The sequence below is a fragment of the Palaemon carinicauda genome, chromosome 2 (assembly GCF_036898095.1).
Source record: "Palaemon carinicauda isolate YSFRI2023 chromosome 2, ASM3689809v2, whole genome shotgun sequence".
Classification (NCBI taxonomy): Eukaryota; Metazoa; Arthropoda; class Malacostraca; order Decapoda; family Palaemonidae; genus Palaemon; species Palaemon carinicauda.
Window position 1 is genome coordinate 62,026,106 of NC_090726.1, and position 22,035 is coordinate 62,048,140.

General features: G+C 35.5%; 1 protein-coding gene across 3 annotated transcripts in view; it reads right to left on the minus strand.

Moving 5' to 3' along the window:
• The window catches only part of LOC137625454 (glycerophosphocholine cholinephosphodiesterase ENPP6-like), a 122,239-nt gene that overhangs the window by 66,485 nt on the left and 33,719 nt on the right, over positions 1-22,035 (minus strand). For all 3 annotated transcript variants that reach the window (XM_068356380.1, XM_068356374.1, XM_068356366.1), the window contains exons 2-4: positions 20,243-20,357; positions 6,679-6,821; positions 6,178-6,358 (exon numbers count right to left, since the gene is read on the minus strand). In XM_068356380.1, coding sequence (XP_068212481.1) covers positions 6,178-6,358; positions 6,679-6,821; positions 20,243-20,355 — 437 coding nt within the window. In that variant the 5' untranslated portion in view covers positions 20,356-20,357. The remainder of the gene's footprint in view (positions 1-6,177; positions 6,359-6,678; positions 6,822-20,242; positions 20,358-22,035) is intronic.

The window sequence follows — 22,035 nt, forward strand, 5'->3', positions numbered from 1 at the left end:
CTCAGCCATTCCCCAGGATGTTCTCTCAACACTATTTGTGGATGATCTCTCAATATCATTTGCTGGCACTAGAATGGCAATGGTTGAGAGAAAAGTCCAACTCTCTATTGATAAAATTATCCAGTGGGCTGACATGAATGGATTTAAGTTCTCGACAAGTAAAACTACCATTGTCCATTTTTGTCGTATCCGGGGAGTACATCCAGACCCGGATATATACATTAAAGGTCAACGGATACCATGTGTATCGGAAACCAAATTTTTAGGTTTGATATTTGACTGTAGACTTACATGGGTTTCTCACCTAAAAGCGCTAAAAGCTAAATGTGTTGAAGCTCTGAATATCTTAAAAGTATTGTCCCATACATCATGGGGGGCAGACCGCAATACTATTTTAAAATTATACAAGGCCTTGATTTTTTCCAAAATTAGTTATGGTTGTGAGGTATATTCTTCAGCCACCCCAAGCCGGTTAAAAATATTAGACTCGATACATCATGCAGGTATTAGATTATCTACTGGAGCTTTTAAAACCTCGCCTATCCCAAGTCTCCTTGTTGATGCTGGAGAGTTACCTCTAGACCTTTACCGAATGTCTTCCATTCTTCGGTATTGGTTTAGATTGCAAAGACTCCCTAGCTCTCTAGCCTTTCAGACTGCAAGCCTTGTAAGACACGCATCATACTTTGAGTTGCACCCAAAATCTCCTCAACCTTATGGCTTTCGGGTGAAACGATTTTTAAATAGTCTGGATATAATTAGAAATAAGGTACTTCCATTCAAGGTATCATCAACGCCTCCATGGAAATTACCTGACATATCTTTTTGTAAATACTTTATTGGAGTTAAGAAGAATATGACTGACTTAGAATCCAGGTCTCTTTTTATGGAACATGTCGAAGAACATAGGGGATCGACTTTTATATATACTGATGGCTCCAAATCTGATGCTGGCGTTGGATTTGGAGTACATAGTAATGATTTTAATTGTAGAGGTGCACTTCCTCTAACAGCTTCCATATTTACTGCCGAACTGTATGGCATATTAACCGCTATTGAGAAAATAGCTTTGGAAAAGGAGGGTAATTTTAGTGATGCAAGGAGTGTTCTTCAAGCTTTAGAAGTTTTTAATTCTAGTAACCCTCTAGTTTTAAAGATTTTAGAATGGCTTTTTATTATTGGACGGAAAGGTATAACTGTTCGATTTTGTTGGGTTCCAGCACATGTAGGTGTGTCTGGGAATGAGAAGGCAGATTTACTGGCGAAGAATGCGGCATCCGAGTTGCTGCCAAGGAGGTATCCCATTCCATGTAACGATCTCCTACCTTACATCAAGAAATTGGTTTGTGATAAATGGCAACAGCACTGGGACAGTCAAGACGGCAATAAAATGAGGGAAGTAACAAATATCATATCACCTTGGAGGTATAACATGATTCCCCGAAAATGGGAGACAACTCTTTGTCGTCTCCGTATTGGTCACACACGGTTGACACACGAGTTTCTGCTGAAGGGCCAACACCAACCGTATTGCGAGGACTGCTTAGTACCTTTAACAGTGAGGCATTTGTTGACCGAATGCCCTAATTTTACTAACTTAAGAAATAGATATCTGTTTGAGGCTCGAGGTGAGGATGGCAGGTTTATCCTTGCCAAGATTCTTGGACATGATGTGTCTTACTATGCGAGCGGAATTTTTAGATTTATTTCAGAAGCAGGTCTTCTGAAAACTATTTAACTATTTTAATGACTTCTTAATTTTTATGGTTTTAATCGAATTCTCTTTTAATTTTCATATACAGTAAATGGTATCGGCGTCAATGACCTTAGATGTCAGGATGCCAGAAAACTTTCAATCAATCAATCAATCCATTTCCCTCGGACGTCGGGCTTCTTCTCTCTCTTGCCATCATCTTCAACTTAATCAAATGCTCTTCGCTGTAATTCATCGAATCTCAGCCTCTACATTCCTGTCTGTTTTCATCCCTTCAGTTTGTGGGTCAACTTCTCCTTGCTTCGCTACATATTTTCTTCCGACAACTTTCTCGAGTTTATCAACGCTTCTAAGGTAGACACTTGATTTAAGCCTTTATCATCCCATTCTTTGCATGGCCACCATATGCCATTAAAGTAGAGAGACACTAAGCTTTAGTTACATTAGATTCTGACAATTCCACAACATTTGGGTTTTCCAAAAACTCTTGGATATTACCTGTGCCATCTTGTACTTTTTCAAAAAATTTATACCTCTCCAAAAACCATATATCCTAACAACACACAGAATCCTATCAACACTAAATTGTTCAAAGCTTTAAGTAAATACTGCCCTGTTATCACCAATATTTAAAACACTCGTTCGTTCCCAAGGGTCTGGGCACCAAAAATATGTTATGGTCCCGGGTCTGGGCACCAAAAATATATTATATATTACGGCTGGCAAATTATCTAACCTCCCAAGCTCCAAATTCACCTGTTTGTTTTTACATAAATCTGATACACTTATATAATACCCGAGCTCTGAGAAATTATGTAACTCCCAGATGGCAATACATAAAAACACTGATTATCCAAAGGTCTCTTAAGTACACTCAAAACAAAACCGAGTTATTAATTGCTAGAACTATTCAAAACAACCTCTTTCTTCGATTCTTAGTCAGGGATAACGAGAGAGCTCTGGAAGAAATACTGGTGATCTGAATAATACACACTTTACAAAAATAACATATTCTATAAAAATTTACAACGTTAATACCAAACAATTATTACCAAAATGAATCGCTCAAAATATTAAATTGGTCCAGAATCTTAGACAAAGACAAGAAAATACTACACTCTGAAAATTATATAAAAACTTGTTTCATTAGAAATTCAATTTTACACAGATATTTAATCTTGATAAAAAAAATGAAAATAATTAATACCTTAACATTCTAAAGAGTAAATACTAAATGAAATTTACTTAAAAGTAATTAATACACTTACGTGTTTTGACTCGCAAGGTAATCAAACAGATACGCAGAATAAATACACTTCACTGTTTTAACCTAAACTCACAGGGCTAGATACAAAAATTCATATTACACACAAATGTTAATACATTACACTTGAAATATTATTCAATTGCTTTATCAACCTTTGAACACACTACTCACAATATATGTTGGGTAAAAAACCTATTGACTTTGGAGAGGGCACACCTTCAGGCACTTAAGAGAAAGGGCAAACTTTGGTTCTTTCAAAAGGATAGGCTGGATCTCTTCAGCTGCTTACAATTTCTTAGGAACACATATATAGACTTAAAAACTTCTAGATGATTCTAGTAGATCATTCTTGTAGCTTGGGGCTAAGGCCTTATGGTGTAAGGTTGCCAACAAGTCAAGCAAGGTAACTCTTGTTTGGCTAACTATGCCCTCCTACCTCCTCAAAACAATAAAAAAAAAAAGATAAAACTAACTCTGGGGTTTTCAAGAACATTCCAACCACGTGGAAATGTAACTTGATGCAATACCTCATAAAAAAAAAAATCACATAATCCCTCGTTTTTAAACCTAGTATGGTTAGTACAGCATACTCAGACAGGTTACATAAGACTTCGTAACAAAATAAGTGAAATAAAAAGTTAATTATTAAAAATAACATAAATGTACATACTTTATACTGAATAAAATGAAAAATACAATCAAATGAACAACGAAAGTTTTACGTAATTTATATACAAATACTTGAACCTACAAGAGAGGAACTCACCTTACAAGTTGGCTATATTCCTCTTAAATACACAAATAAAATTCATGAATGAAATATTTTCTTTACACTAGACCAGCTTCGTAAGAATATATATATATATATATATATGTGTGTGTGTGTGTGTATATACTCATATACATATATGTATGTATATATACATACATATATACATATGTGTATATATATATACTCATACATACATATATATATATACATATATATATATATAAATATATATATATATATATATATATATATATATATATATATGTATGTATGTATACATATAAAGTATATATATACATATATATTTATATAATTATATATATTCATACGTATATGAAATAGAAGCAAGTAAGGGAGAAATGAACATTAATATTAAGTATTTTTTTTTTATTATAATCAACGCGAGAGGTTAGTGGAAAAGTTCCTAAACAAGATCAAGTAGAAATGTTAGGAAAGATCAAAAACCAAGAACCAAATAAAGAATAAATTGGAAATGAGGGTAAAATCCAAGAGAGATGAAATAGAATCAGCAAAACAATAATTAAAAGCAAAACAATAATTAAACTAAACCCAAGATCAGACCAAAATTGAGGAAACACTAAAGAAAGGAAGAAGCATCAAATTGGTGAAAGGGATACTTTGAACAGGGTGTCTACAGATGTTTGCTTAGAAGAATGAAAATAGAAATATTATCAACTAGTCTGGCACTCAGTAGAGCGCAGACCTCCACCGCGGCAGTTTATATCGACCTTTTGCTGGACCTTGACCTTTGACCTTTACATGTATTAATTGGCGTGATTTTCATACACTCAAATAAGAACCAAGTTTGAAGTCTCTGTGACAACAATGTCCAAACTTATGACTGGTTACGTGAATTGGATATTTTGCTTGACCGTGACCTTTACCTATGACCCTGACCTTCCAAAATTTTATCATTTCAGCTTTTTGTGTAACAGTTAATCCCTGCAATTTTCATTATTATACGATTAAGTTTGTTGCCAGGAAGCTGTTCACAAACAAATACACAAACAGGGCGTAAAACCTAACCTTCTTCCAACTTCGTTGGCGGAGGTAACAAGAGAGATGAAGTTATAAAATTGCAAAGGGTTTCTATACAATACTATACAATAGTGATATAAGAAATAACTGCCAATAGAAATAATGAAACAGTAGAAGTAAAAAAAAAAAAAAAAAAAACTTTAAAAGGCATGAAAAGAAGCAAAGCAGCAGGATAAGATGGCCTAGCAATCAATTTAATAATATATGGAGGAACGTTCGTAGTAAAATTTACCGAACTTTACGCAAAATGTCTACAAGAACGCTCTATACCTATATCTTGGAAAAAAATTTTATCATACTAATTCACAAAAAGGGAGACACAAAAGACCTAAAAATTTACTGCCCCATAAGTTTACTCACCGTAATTTATAAAATATTTACAAAGATCATATTAGGCCGAGTAGAAAGACAGCTGGACTTTAATCACACTAGAGTACAGGAACGATTTACAAGTGGGTATTCAACAACTGACCATATCAATGCTATTATCCAGAACTGAGTGTTATAAGCCTAGATAACATTATCATTTTATTCTTGGAGATGATCAGTCTATAAGAGATTCAGAGGACTTGAATAAAGCTGAAGCAGAGATGGGTTAGAAAACTATGGGGACAAACTAAGAAAATGATAAGCCAGAAATTGAAACAGCAACAGTCATGACCAGAGGGACCAAGTGCAGCAGGAACTATGCAGCACCGAGCTACTGGCAATAGCTTTAAGTATTTTACATTTAAGAGCAGAACATCTAAAGGAAGCCCATCAGATACTGTATACGCTACCTACTGTAGTCTCGTGAAGCAGTGAGAGAGAGCAAAGTCCAACATACAGAACTTGTGGAAGGAACTTTGGAATGAAAATACGTGGATGGTATACTATTTAGTATTTTCCGGGGCAGAGTGACCTATGAAGCAATTAGTCGTCTCTATATTAATGTTCTTCAAACTCTTAATGACTTAAGAGGTGTATGGATTTTTTTATGTAATCATTTGGATATTAAAGGTAATCATTTTCCTACGGTAATATATCGCTGCATGATTACTGGAATAACTTTTTTAAAGCAGTTTTTATTCGGTGTAAGGTCATTGATTAAAACAAACCCTCAAATATTTGAATAGCAACATTTGATTAAAAAAACTGTCGTTGGTACATTGAAATAATGATTAATGAAATAAAGATAAACCATAGTGAATTAGATACATTATCAGTGATTTCTACTATATTTGTGTATAAAGAATTGTCCAGGAAACAAATATACGTATTTGATAACCCTCATAACCATGTTTCAGAATATCGAATGGCAGTAGAACTATACCCCAGAGCCAACAACTACTGTATATGTGAATAATCATAGTAATCGCTCCTTACCTCGACCAGTAAAACAATGCTGTATCAATGCCCTCTTTCGTAGTGGTTATCCAAAGTGGTTCCACATCACCCCACCACTCTGGATCTGCAGTTGTGTCCAAATCATAGAGATCAAACTTGCTCTTTGTTGCCGAGTCGTACATGAAATTACTGACAATACCATGGCTTTCTGGATATAAACCTAGAAAAATTAGATTTTTAAATTGTATTTTAATCTTTTCCTCCATAAATACCCGTACATGCACATAATAAATGCATTCACATACATGAATAAATTTTGCATTATAATTTCTGCAAGGATGATTTTATTCTTCATTTAAACGGGAAACGTTATAAATTTATTTTCAGGCCAAGTGAGATATGAGTATATAAAAAGGTATACTGTAGATACACGCTACAGCGCGCAGTAATAGAGATACGGACGTTTCGGTCTATAATTACTACTATTTTAGAATCTATTTGCATTGGAATCCTATTTGTGTACAACATCTAAACTCTTACCTGTAACCATTGTATGCCAGTTTGGAAATGAATTCGCTGGAAAAACTGGGTTTAGGTACTTTGCACGTACTCCTGCAGAAGTTGCATGATCAAACCCGGGCAGACCAAGACCCTTATGAATTTCAGTATAGTCCCACCTGAATCTACAAAAGAAAACGAATTTAGGTATAGAAAACTTGTAAAATCTTCAGTTATTAATATAACCATATTTTTCGAGATACTGAAATAGAAATATTTATAAAAAATAATCATTTCTTATTGATTGTGCTTCTGATGAACAAGGGAAACTCTGCTATAGATAATGGACTTAACCTTATGGGCTTCCCTCACTTAATGATTACTTTGGAATTCCATTTGATTACAGGAAGACGATGTACTTGAGTCTTTGAAAAAATGCATTTCACCATTTATATTTATTGATACAAAAAGGCAATCTTAAAATCATTTTGATAACTTGACATTATTATTGGTTCAACAGATTTGGTTATGAATCTAAAAAATACATCGTGTTTAAAAGTATCGATGAGTAGCTGGAAAAGTTATAAGTTTAAGTACTTAGGATCTATAATAACAGAGGATGGGGCTACTGAGAGAGAGAGAGAGAGAGAGAGAGAGAGAGAGAGATGCATGGTAAAAATGGAGAGAATTAATTTGAGTTGTTATAGACCAAAAATTTCATTAAGACTCAAAATGAAAATTTATAAGAGTTTTGGGAAGTGCTGTGGTAGATAGACTACATAAGTTAGAAACTTGAACTCTTAAGAAGAGGGACTGCTGGAAACAACCGAGATGAGGATGGTGAGGCAGACTGCGGGAATATCACTACTGGAAGGAAGGGAGGGCGAAGATATATAAAGAATGCGGGGTATGTGTAATGTAAAGGAGAAGGGTAGGGCAGCTCTTCTGAGAATGATCATGTAATAAGAAGGGAGGAACCAATCAAGAGGGTTAACAACATGCCAGCGATGGGGAGGAGGAGTGTAGGACGTCAGCGGATCGGATGGATAGATGTGGTCCGGAGGAATATTATGGGTGTAATGGGGCGGAGTGGGGGAGAGGTGATGTAAGGAATAACAAAAGATAGGTCGAAAGAAGAAGAGTAGCTGAGAAAGTTCTTTACAAGTCGTCCTTAAGCATTGCACAAACAAAGAATATTAGATATGACAATCCTTTTGCCCATTTCTTTCTTTCTTTCTTTCTTTTTTTCTTGCGCATGGCATATGATTATATATGTATAGTAAAACTAAATAATAAATGCTTCCCAGCACTCAGCATTGAAAAATGTGTTAAGTATTTATGATCCGAGAATGGAGAGAGTGGATTTTCCCACTTGTATCATTACTCCAATAAATGACCATTCCTCTTCATCCTGATGTTTTATTATTATTATTATTATTATTATTATTATTATTATTATTATTATTATTATTATTATTGACTAAGCTACAACCCAGTAAAAAAGATAGAAAAATAGCCCAGTAAGGAAAGGAAATAAGGAAATAAAAACACTAATACACCATATGAGAAGTAAAGAATAATTAATAAAAGATATCTTAGATCAATAACAACATTGAAATAATTTTGTCATATATAATCTGTGAAGAGAGAGAGAGAGAGAGAGAGTATTGTCAGCCTGTTCAACATGAAAACATTCACTGCAAATTTAAACTTCTGAAATTCCACTGTTTCAACTGTCTGATTAGGAAGATCATGCTACAATCTGGTCACGTGGAATTAACTGCATATCTAGAATTACGTAAAGGATGGTACAATTTTGGAAGGTACTAATGTAAAGGATGATCAGATTTATAAAAATGTTATGCAACATGATTAAAGAACTAACTGAAGGACGACGACGGTGCCAGAGATTAGCATTATATTAATTTTCTTATTCCTGAACTAGATCTTAGAGTTTGTCCAACAACTTAAAATGAGATTTAGCAGTTGAAGACCAGACAGGAAAACAATACTCTAAAAAAAAAGGAGAATTGAAAAATGTGAAAATTTCTTCACCAAATATCTTGAAGACTTCTCAAAATAGGCTATTTTTTCTAATTGAAGGAGAAACTGAATTTTTGGTCAAAAGTAAAATTGCAATCAAGAATCCTAAAATCTTAAAAGGGGTCGTGTGCAAGTAAGGAAGCATTATCAATGCAGAGATTTGGATACCGAGTTGCCACAGCCTCGACCTACTTAGAATCATACTTTGAGTCTTGGTAGGATCCAACTTTATGCCACATAACTTGCACCACACACATACTTTTAGCTAGATCTCTATTAAGAGATTCAGTAACTCCAGATCAACCTACATCACTTAAAAATTCAATACTGATGCTAAGAAAATACCCACCTACTCCCAGCTGTTTGGGTTTGAAAACAAGGGCTTAATGATTAACCCGGTCAAAGGCAGCACTAGAATCAAGGGCAATCATGTGAACTTCCTGACCAAAATATATTAAAAAACTTTGTAATACGAGTCATGGAAATTTTGGTTAATCAGGAGCGCTAGAGCTACCACAAAAACATAGTACCTAATTTAGTAACATTACCAATTCTCCAACAAGAGCAAGAAGAACCTCCTCTTGATAACTTTCAAAAGATAACAAACCACGTAAAGGTTAAGAACTCTGGAAAATGCCATTTGGATCTACACCTCCATAAGCATTAAGGTCCATCAAGAGTGTTTTAATTTCATGGGCCCTAAGGTTCAACTAATTAGTCTAGCTTGAGGAAAACAGTAATGAGGAAGATCAAATTTCTCTTCTCGTTACTGTCAAACATATCAGCCAAAAGGCTTGGCTTTTCCTTTGGACAGAGTTGATAGAGCCATTGTAATGGAGGAACTGTTAATTCTACACCAACGAATGCAGATTTAGGGGTAGCCTAGCATTCAAGTTCGTAGGTTATACCAGAAATAGTTACTTTTATGATTAAATTGCATTCCTTTTCATTGAAGCGTAAACTCTGAGCAACAGCTCTTAGGCGAGTATAGTTCTGCCAAGTTAAATCTGATCTGTTACCTTTCCAAAGATGATAAGCCTCCTGTTTCTACAAATAAGCGTGTCTGCAATCATTATTGATCCAAGATTTGTCTTTCACTCAGGATTTTTACACATTAGATGTGTACTTTGCCTCAGGAAATTCTCTGTTTAAATGTGTACTTTGTCTCATGAAATTCTCTGTTGAAATGTGTACTTAATTTCATTATTTCTGCTAGATTGATCACTTCACTACACTTGGATGCTTGTGAGATGATTAAGCTTACATCATTTGCAGAACATCTTGCCCTTTTCAATGAGCTTGCAGCTTTGGAATGTGAAAAGCAACTGGTCCTTAAGACGAATAGAATGAACACCAGGTGATTCAACACCAAGCTGTTCCAGCCTCTGCTCTTAAAGCATGGTCAAGTCAACATCCTTGAAAATGACTGGATCTCTACCATCACTTGCATTTTTCATCTTATCAATGTAGGTGATGAGTTCGAAGAAAGCAATTGGATATACTTCGATGCAGTGCTCCCGTGCTTTCTCTTGCTCCTGCACCTTTAGGTAGGCCCGTTCTCGGTTTTACAATGATACCAACCAAGAAGAGTGATATTTCAGTTCCTGTTCTATGACATCTCCTGTATTTAGTTTTGCAATGTGTTTCTTATTACTCGTTTTTTCTGATTATTTGTTTATTCTCCTATTCACTTGCTTTGCCCATGGTTCTTGAAACTCCCCCCTTCCTTTGTTCTTGCAATAGAAAGTGTCTTGTGTTTTAGCTTCTTGAACCTTTTGTGGTATCTTACTTTTCCAGGCTTCATTACTGTTACCTGGAGAGGTTGTCTTTTTTTTTTTAACTCTGTTTAATTTTGTGTTGTTAAATAGCAGCCTGCAACTCTCCTGATATAGTGCCTTCGTTTAATTCTAGGTTTCATCTATCCCACCACCTTCATCGAGTTTTGCAGTGTCTTAACTTGATTGGCAGTGCATTGAGTAAGTGAAACAGGCTTATTCTTTGCCAAGTTCATATATCTGTCAATCCCTCTTATTCACCCAGTGTCATAATTCCCTTGCGATATGTACACTATCCAGTTAACTAAAACCTTGTTAAACTTGGCTTGGCTCTCCCCTGCTTGCACGTTCTGTCCATTCAGTTGCAGCTGCCTAACTGATCTGGGGTTGGTTAGACAGCATTTGGAGTATTAGTAGATTGTTGCAGTGTAATGTTAACATACATTTCCTACTTAGCTGACACTCTACTCCATGCCGAGTTTCACAGCAGTGATGCCACTAATGTGCCTTGGTAGTGCCCAAAAATCACTCGCTCAAGAGCATCAACATCATTCACTGGAAAGTTTTGGAGCTAGATATACGTAGTCATATGCAGAGAGCTTTTGTGTGCTGCCCTCAGCTAGTTCACCACTGATCTATGATAAGAAAACTAGTGATAAAAATGTGTTGGTGTGCTTTACAAGCGGTAAAATCTTGAAACATATGTATTGGTTTACTTTATAAAGAATAAGTCACATGGCGGAAATGTCTGTTCGCTGTATAAACATTAAGATCTACTTCAGTAGCCTTGAAAACATAAGAATCCATATCTAGATCATGGAACTCAGATAACAAATACTGCTGAGCAAAAGGTCTACTTCGGGTGAATAGTTTGGCGCCAATCTTGAAAAATTACCGCCATCTTTGATTTTCAATTAGCCTTCGGTCAGATTTGATAAGTAGGTCTTGAAGAACAAGTATGCCTATTTTTATGATCGTATCATCTTTTGCATGATAGTTTGGTTATATCCTACACCAGGGCTTCCCTAACTTTTTTTATTTGGTGACCCATAAAACTCACTTTAAACATTTTGTGACCCTTATATATAAAACATATGCATTATACACACACGCACATATGCATACACCTTTTATCAAATGAAAGAAACAAATGTTAAAACACGCCAGCCTAAGATCATAACATCGAAACATGGCTCATATCACAGTGACAGATTTTAAAACTGTTGAAACTATTTTACTAAACTGAAAGTCAGATGTTCAAAACTAGTGTACACCAGTATTTAGTCTTAAGAAATTGAATGAAATTCAAAATCTTCAGACAATCTGTGGTAATCCAAGGCAGGTGTACGTAACTGAAGACAAAACACTGGTACACACTTTTAGTATTGGCTGACATATAACCAAAGCTTTGAACATGGAATGCTATTTCACGTGGAGTGAGATATATACTAGGTTTTTATCCAAAAGTCCTAGGAACGGGAGAATTTTGAGGGGGGTGTTGAATTGTCAGGATAATTTAAAGTGGTACATTGACATATGTAGAGACCTCAGACAAATGAAACATTATACCTATAATAACACATTTCAAGCTTAACCAGTAAAATCTCGAGTAAGAAGAAAATGATATGAAATCATAACTTTATGATTCTAAATCAGGCACACATCATTGCCAAATATGTTGAAAAATTATGAAATAAGAACACTACATCATGTATATAGTATTTATTCAGGTAAAGATATTTTCTCTTAGAATACATTTGGTCAGATATCTATTTAAATGCCCATAATTATTAGCAGTTTTATCTCGGCTGATTACTTAATGGAACAAGTAAATTTCCTTTCCAGGAGGGATTTTCTTCAACTGGCCACAGACATATTAGCAGCAGCAGCATCTCGTCGATCGAAAACTTGACATTGAATCCAATTGAGTCTGTTTCATGTCAATTTTAAAGACAGAAAAAAAAATCACTGGTCAGTAGGAAAGGTGAATTCGGAGGCAGGAACTTTGCTTGAAGCTTATTGGAGTTCAGCACAACATTTTTATGAAAAGGTGCATTATCCATGAGCATTACTGTTTTTTTCATCTCTTAGTATTACTGAAATAGATGTGATAAACTTCTCGGTTAACAGATGTTAGATTATTTCATAGTAAGCATTTGGTGCCCCCTTTGCCTGATAGGCGACCATCCCTAACGACATCAAGTATACAGATTGAAGCAGCATAGAATATACGTAGACGAAAGAGGCTTCAGTCTTTGAATGTATCCACTAGGTGCATGAATGTGGAATTCCTTAGTTGCAGAATAATTTCTTGATGCTAGTATATCATTGCAGGCTTTGAGGGAAATAATCTGTCCATATAAATATATCTGTTTTGTGAAAGTAGAGACTTGTGGTTTATGTGGCCACACATAGAATGTTGACCACAACCCACGATTACTTATGGTTGGGTTGTTCTCAATTAAAAGTATTAAAAATCCACACTTCCATTGTCCAGCTTTCTTTGTCTGCCCCAGCTGTATTTGAGGCAACCTTTTCTCCCGTACGTCGGAACCTTCAAATAATTTGAGTATGGTCTATAGTTTTTAAAACCCGATAGGATTCAACGAAGTCCTGACCTTGTAATGAAGCAGATAGGATGTGCACTTTATCCACCTGTTGTACTCAAAGGATGATAATGTTACCTTTAATACAGAGTTTGGCAATGAAAAAAAATAGAGAGCACTTTTCTACTTTTATGACAAGTCTTCATACACTAATCCAAATCCTGAGATACCAAGTAAAACGTCATCTTGTACGTCCATTCACCATGTATGAGCTTAAATAGTGTAAACTGCGATAACTGGTATGAAAGGGGCACTTCAAGAGTCAATTATACTTTAGAGAAGAATGTACAAAATGTGATTTAGGGAGATTTATAACTGCTAAAGTGTTCGCGCCTATCTAGGTGGTGAAGGACCGAATACTTAAGCAGTTCACCTGCACATGCCAACGGCAATTGTGGGCGATGCCAGTTTTCCTTCCTACCAGACCACACACTATAATAACAACACGGCTCATTGAAAAAGGTTGATAAGGCTATGGATGAGGCAGAATCAAAGTAAAAAAAGTGATCCTGCAACCTATCAAAATTAAGGAAGAAAATAAATTCATTGACTGAATTTTTATAGTACTTCCTCTTTTTACTTTTTCGTAGCTTTTCTTCAACAACTATGTTAAGTTATGACAATAAATACAGAACATTTATGCAAGTGGTGCCTTTTAAGTCTTAGGTACAGATTCTGCACTGCCTACCTGCAAACAAGATAAATATAGCCAAGGCTGCTATAATTTTCCACAATACTGCTTTCAGATACCATAGGTTAGGTTTTATTTTATTATTATCATTATCATTATTTGCTTTTAACCTTATTTTACCATTAACCATTTTGGGGGACATGAGCTAATTAAGAGTGTACCTAATTCATCTCATCAGTGATATTTCCAAAGGTTACAGACAGTGAAGAGTATTTTCTTCTCTGAAATCTAATTTTTGTAACTCATATCAATAAGGAGAAGTGATTACATTTACCACTGGAGCAGGGTATGGTCAAACTATAAAGCTTAGGTACCTAAGCATAGTGCAAGGGTGCGTAGGCATTTATGTGGTGTTGCTGATCGGTATGGTAGTTTAGTAAAGTTACTTTGATCCTTGATGTTAATTGACTGGTGTCTCCTTGCTCTAGACTATCTAGTTGAAACAATGAGGGTGATGTTGCAGTCCCAATAGCTATCTAACTGCAGGTTGTATGCTAATGTTGTAGACTGCTCTTCTTAGGAGCATCAATCTAGGAGATTGCTAAAGTTTTCAGTCCCTGTGGCTGTAGGTATTAAAAAATGTCTTTAGATAGTGGAAGGTAGTAGGAATGTCTCATGGATCACATAAAGGAAAGGCAGTACCTCAATGCTATAGATGTTATTTTGCATTGTTGGAATATTGTCATGGGTGTCTCTCTTCATGGTACCCCTTGATGCCATCCTCTTGGACATACCATGATACCCACTTGTAAAGGTGCGTTGTAGTTGTACCAGTATAAGCAGCAGAGCATATTCAGATGATTGTGTGAACATTATTCAGGAACAATTAATGGAAAACAATTATTCGAAAAACAGATTTTCGGTTGGAAACTTATTCGAAAGAAAGTTATTTGAAAGGACAATTATTCGAAATACAAAAATCCAAGTATACAAAAGAAAACTCTTTTAAACACAAATCTCATTATTAATATAAATTCATAATAGAAATAAATATTAAATATAAACTCAAGTTATGCGCTCCAACAAGAAAATACTCAAATACTGAATACCCATTAAAGGTTGCCACTACTATTTTTTTTCTTTTTAATATGGTATTTCTGGGGAGTATTCATATTTGTGCTTCCTGCTCTTATTTTTGCCTTGCAAATTCTGCTCTCTTTTTTGGGCATCTGGGAACTTCCATATTGTAGGATGATGAGATGACATTGACAGTTAAAAAAAAAAAAAAAAAAAAACGGCCCTGTGCCATCCTTCAGGAGCATTGTTGGTCCGCGGCAAATCTGTCGTGACTCAAAACAAGACTACATACTTATTTCAAACGTAGGACTACTTAGATGACGTCTTGAATAACGACCAGTCCAAGAATCTTTGAATGACGACCAGTCCATGAATCTTCAAAATAATCTAAGACAGGATTTAACTTTGTCTACATGGACAAAGGCTAGTGCGAGCAGCATTCGAATTCATAAAGAAAAATTTGAATCTGTATCGTATCCCACTTTTATACCACAATCGCATATCTTTCGAATAATTATCATTTCGCATAATTGTCCTATTGAATCTTTCTTTCGAACAAGTTTCCATTTGAAAAGCTGTTTTTCAAATAATTGTTTTCGAATAATTTTCATGATATGATTCAGATGGGGCAATGGCTTTCTTAGACTATGCTTGCATCTTACAAGGAATTTTCATTGCTTAGGCTATATATAGATGTTTTTCATTTCAAGGATAGGTACTTATTCTCTTGATGAAGGAGGATTTTCTTGGGATTTACCCTTTACCCTTTATATGTCTTGACAGGTAAATTGGAACCCATGGGTGTACCATGTGTAGAGAGACGTGTTTTTTTTTCGGTAATCAGTATTATAGTTGGAGTAGTCAATATTTAAGTGTTTTGGCCACCTGGTTAATTTCTTAATGGCTCTTTACCAGGATGACCAATGGCTAATCACATTCTTAATTTAAGCCATACCAAAAGATGCCCCAGCTCTCCCTTTAGTTTGACTGAGACAGTCCTCTCTTTGTGGATATCATTGTATGTTGAAAAAGGGCCACCTAGATTCACAAGAAAGACATGAAAACAAAGCCACGTCCCAGCCATCGAGATTTTTCCAGTCTACCATCAACCTTGAATCAAGGTATTACATATTTCCTTTGCCAATCACCATCAAGAGACCTTTAGTAATGAGAACAGTGCTTAACTGAATATCCTGAGAAAATTATTGCCCAAGAATAATGCTAAAATTCATCCTTCCCTTCTGGTGATTATGAGATTAAAGCAAAGACACCATCACATAAGCTAGGTTGTTGACAGCAGCACGTTAACAGCTAGTCTACTACAGGGATCAGGAGGATATCACTATAACCACCTTATCAATTGGCAATGCTACATAAATATCTCCACAAACTACCACTAATTCTTCTTATCTTTATCTTTGCTGTTACCATATATGACTACGACAGAATGAAAGATCACGTGGCTATTACTTCCAACCTTATATTTGTAATTTAGTCCAATCAGAAAAAAACCTATTGTGTCCATACCCACCATGGTATGTCACGTCATAGATAAATAATGATTAACTTCTGAATATTCTTTATCTGTCAGTAAAGAAATAGCAACTAATAAAGGAATGGAAATAAAAAAAAAGAATAACTGTGTTGACACTGCCATACTCAGTAAATGAAACTCTTTTAAAAATAAGTCTATCTAAAGATTAATATTATTATTTTTATTCAGCGGCATTCAATTTATACAAAACTTTTACTATTTACGATAGACATTCTTTTGAAAATAATGCATTCTACCAGTATTTCCGAAAAATTGGCATTCAAAAATAGAGAGGAATATTCAGTAATTTTTTTCTTTCCTATAATGATTTTTTTTTCTTTCCGATCTTACAATGGAAATACAATACAAATCAGAAGTTTGATGATCAGCTAAAGGTAAAAATTTTATATATTGTTAGTAAGTCCGGTTTCATGATGTTTAGAACAAACAAGTTCTTGCTCTTTCAATAGTTGGGAATATGCAGAAGTTGGGTCATTTAGCCAGTATTTATACAGAAAATCAGGTTAATCCTCTTAGACTGTTGATTTCTCATTAGCCGTAATAATTATGTGGGCATAGCTCATACCTCCAAGCTGGCTACTAACTGGTAAATAAGCTCCTCTGATGCTGAGTAGATGACGGCGTTCACGTTCTGTTGTCTTGAATGATTTCCAGAGTGTTTTGACCTCCTTCCTTTTGGGTAGATGCATTCGCTGAGCCAGATAGTCGGTTAGGCACATTACTACCTCACTCATCTTCCATTAACTGTTTGTCATAGTTCCTTTTATTTGGCGTCATCTGGTTGCCGATATTCTGAGTTATACGGGGGGAAGATCACAACATAGATTGTTCGGCAGTAGAAACACTTACTGGGTGGTTTTCATGGTTGGTTTATCCAGTGAGAGGCAACGGGCATAAGTATAAGGGGCACAGCCAATAATCTTTGCCTTGCTGATCATGTTGTCTATTGTAATTTCTCTGCCATGGACCTGCTTTGAATGAGACATTTTGTCATCTGTCGTACATGGAGACATTTTGTCATCTGTCGTACATGGAGACATTTTGTCATCTGTCGTACATGGAGACATTTTGTCATCTGTCGTACATGGAAGAAAATTAATTTGTAGAGGCCAATGATTGTCATACCTACGTAACTCCAGCGGCATCCATGGACAGGCCATGTGAAGCGGTAGATGACTTAGCTCTCTTATAATAAGGGGCAGGGTTATTACACAAAGCAAGGCTTGATTTGCCATCTGTTAATGGGAAACAAATTTAGGGACCACCTTCGGCTCCATGATAAAAACGTTACTGTTGACGATATTTTTTTTTTTATTACCACTTTGGTATCATTCATGCATCCATCCTATAAATTTTGAAATAATCTTTGCCGGAATTGGTTCTTTTTCAGCATCATTATACCAGTTAATGAGGGCCCTTTTCACTTTCTTGTTGCCATATTTGTTGGGGTACACATGTTTACCTTGACTTGAGTTACTCAGTCTCTTAATTTCTCATGGATGGCCTCCCAGGGGGAACTGTTCTAGATGACTTTTTTTTTTTTTTTTTTTTTTTTTACAAAGTCCTTGATAGTAATATATTTATAGCATATGGAGCACCAGCTACTCCCATTAAAGCAGAGGTTGAGGTTCGTTGTCTTAGTACATACTAGGGTACTGAAGCCTGTGTTAGTAGCTACCATCAAGACATTAAGGATAGGAAGGGGGCTGTTGTTAATATGTTCTAACGGGATGTGTAGGCAGCTACGCTCCTTACATCTGGCATAGTTATTCGACTTCCTGAGGGGAAACATAGCCTTCACAAAATAATCATCAATATACCTCGAGTATATAGCTGGTTCCCTTATTCAGGAGAAGACACGTTCTTTTACAATTCTCATGTAGAAGTTGGAGAAGATGACTTTATGGGGAAGCCCTTACCTATGTAATCCCTCTGTAGTCCTGTCTGGATGGTGAAAGAAACAATACTAGATGAAAGAGTCAAAACAATGACCAGGAAACGTTTGAACATGAATGGCTGAAAACTATGTATTCCACAACAAGTATAAGAGTAAATCACCCTCACTGAATACAACCTGCCACCTTACCAAGACAAAATCCTTTCCCCTTGTCTTTACTGTCATGATAACAAGAAGGCAAGGACAAAGGAAAAAAGAATTGAAGTTGAGCTCCTACTTGACATTCAAAATCATCTTTTTCATATCATTGATGCCTTCCAGCCTTCACTGCTTGTCGAATCCCTTGATGAACGTGGGCAAGATACCAGCGTTATTGTGACCCGTAACTTAGAGAAAAGGAGAACATCACTGTTTGAGGAGCCAGGGAAAAGGAGAGCAACACTATTTGAGCCGCCAACAAGAGAGCCACATTTGGCATCATAAAAACTTAGGAATACCTTCAGAACTTTGTGATATCTTTGCAGACAACACTAATCCTTGTAGATGTCATTAAAGAAGAAGTGAACTCGCTACAAATGTAATACCATCAAGGTTTTAGTACAAAGGGCCATCTTACGCTGTTTCTTTTGGAAGGTCATCTATAAGGAATTAAGAGTAACTCTTTGTCATTATAAATATCAGGCACCCAAGAAAACTAGTCAACAAGAGAAGCTAAAAGGAGCCTTAATAATTGACATAATGATGCTAAATAAGAACCAGCTCCAACAAAGATTAATCTGTGTTTTAAGAAGAGATATCTGAATATCTGTGGTTTAAGAAGAGATGTCTGTACAGTACCAAGAAGACAACCCCACCATAAAGAAAAAAAGAAAAAAAAAACCAGCAATATTTCTATCAATGGAACTGCCGAAATCCCTCATGTGCAGGACAACCTGATGAGGGCCAATGTCTTTGCCGATTCATGTGGCCTGGCAGCTGATGTTGGTATGACGACCATGCACCTCTCCAAACAATTATCCTTCCACATACAAAAGGGTGCCATCACGGCTCTTTCACAGTACATTCATGGTAGAGAAATTACAACAGACAACATTGACAGTAACACAGAGGTAATTGGAAGTGTCCTTAACAGCAAACGCCTTCATGTACTTGAGGCTCTCCTCATTCAGCAGAAGATTCCAACCTAGAATGATCCTCCTACCGACCAGCTGATGGTGCGTTGCAACCCCCTACACCTCGAAGTGACAGCAACCAGACAACAGCGAATAAAAGGACTAATAATGGGCATGCAATTGACGGTGGTTGAGGTGGTAACATGTCCTACCTACTGCCTGGCCAAATAAGGAAGGAGCTAAGCACACTGGAATTAATTCCAGGCAAAATGAAAAAAGAAAAAAAAAAAAACACGAGGGATGTCATCGACTCAGCAGCAGAGAAGATTGCCCGCGTAATTACTTTCAGGAAATGCGAAATCAGTATTCTGAGAGGATTGGCCAGATATCCCGTGTAAATACAGGCTGCAGAACTATAGTCTATTACCACCTAGAAAATGAGCAATGATTTGTTTGCTCAATACATTGCAAACCATAAGCAGCTGTAAACAACTCTTCTTTTAACCTATCATTGAACTTGGACTTACCTGAATTTTTCACTACAATTCCTAACTTGTGTGCTTATGTTTTGTAATATATTCTCACAGTAAAATATGAAATAAAAAATTAACGAATATTTCTCTCCGTTTTCGAATGAAGTGATACTTAGAAATACTGGCTGAACACAATTTTTCCAAAAACGAAAATATTAGAAACAGAATTACTTAATATAAATGAATGCCGCTGCATCAACAGTTAATTTTAACTGTTATTATTATTATTATTATTATTGTTACTACTATTATTATTATAGGTGATGGAGGTAGTTGTTTATCTTCCTATTGTTAATGCAGCGTCTCTTCTTTCTGAGCAAATTCACAATAGATTCATGTTTCCAAAACATAGCCCCATTTAAATCACTGATACTTACCCATCAACTAATATGAGGATCATGTTCGGCACATCTTGTCTAGAGAACTCTTCAGCTTCACTGCTCCCCAGCAACGCAGTTAGAAACACGGGAAGAAGAATTTTCATCGACATGCCTGCATCAAAACAGGAAATTAATATGAGATTAAGAAAATAATGCTTCTTGTCTAGAATATAGCATATTCGTTATTATTTTCTTTAAATATCTGTCTACAAAAAATGAATAGAGAATTGTTTTGTTACTCACGAATATCTAACTATCAATTACATTTAAAAAGTTTATTCTAATGATAGTGATGATAAGATTGGATAGATGCAGAAGATTATTTGATAAGCATGTTAATAAAATCTATTGGACAGAAGAGCAAAGTTAAATTTTACAATGAAATTTTCAGAGCTATTGTAACACTTGCAAATCCTACTTGATAACATCATTATGCCAGTCAATAAAGATAAAACATAATGCAATGACCAATATTTTCATGAATGCAGCATCGTCAGAACCACTCATCTGATTCTGTTAAATACTTTGCTTTTTGTTATTACGTTCATTTTCTAGGCTGCGCTATACCTGAAACTTTAACGCTTTCATCTTACTTATATATCTCTCGCCTACCTCTGAACTTCGGAATGGTTGGTTCTTATTGATAGTCATTTGAGAAACTTTAGGGGTTTCAACTTAATCAAATATATCTCGCCTACTTCTGAACTTTAGAATGTTTGGTTCTCATTGGTAGTCCTTTGTGAATACTTATATATTTCTTGCCTACTTCTGAACTTCTGAATGGTTGGTTCTCATTGGTAGTCATTTGGGAAACTTTAGGGGTTTTAACTTAATCAAATATTTCTCGCCTAATTCTGAACATTAGAATGTTTGGTTCTCGTTGGTTGTCATTTGTGAAACTTTAACGCTTTCTTCTTAATCCTATATTTCTCGCTTACCTCTGAATTTTGGCATGTTTGGTGCTCATTGGTAGTCATTTGTGAAATTTTAATACTTTCATCTTATATATTTCTCGTCTACCTCTGAATTTCGGAATGGTTGGTTCTTATTGGTAGACATTTGTGAAACTTTCAACACTTTCATCTCACTTATATATTTCTCGTCTATCTCTGAACTTTTGAATGGTTGGTTCTCATTGGTAGTCATTTGTGAAACTTTAACGATTTCATCTTACTTATATATTTCTCGTCTACCTCTGAACTTCGGAATGATTGGTTCTCATTGGTAGTCATTTGTGAAACTTTAACGCTTTCATCTTATATATTTCTCGTCTACCTCTGAACTTCTGAATGGTTGGTTCTCATTGGTAGTCATTTGTGAAACTTTCAACACTTTCATCTTACTTATATATTTCTCTTCTACCTCTGAACTTAATGTTTGGTTCTCATTGGTTGTTATTTTGTGAAAATTTTAACGCTTTCATCTTATATATATTTTACCTACCTCTGAACTTCGGAATGGTTGGTTCTTATCGGTAGTCATTTGTGAACTGTAAAACTTTAATCTTAATCAAATATTTCTCGCCTATTTCTGAACTTTAGAATGTTTGGTTCTCATTGGTAGTCATTTGTGAAACTTTAAGGCTTTCATCTTAATCATATATAGCTCGCCCACCTATGAACTTAGGAATTGTTGGTTTTCATTGGTAGTCATTTGTACATTTGGTAAAGATTGGGCCTTCTTGTTTGATGGACTGGTATAATCGTAACAAAAGAGACAGATGCCTTGATATTGTTTTGTGCTTATAATGATCAAAATAAAATGGACCCATTTGACGTTTATTAATGGTG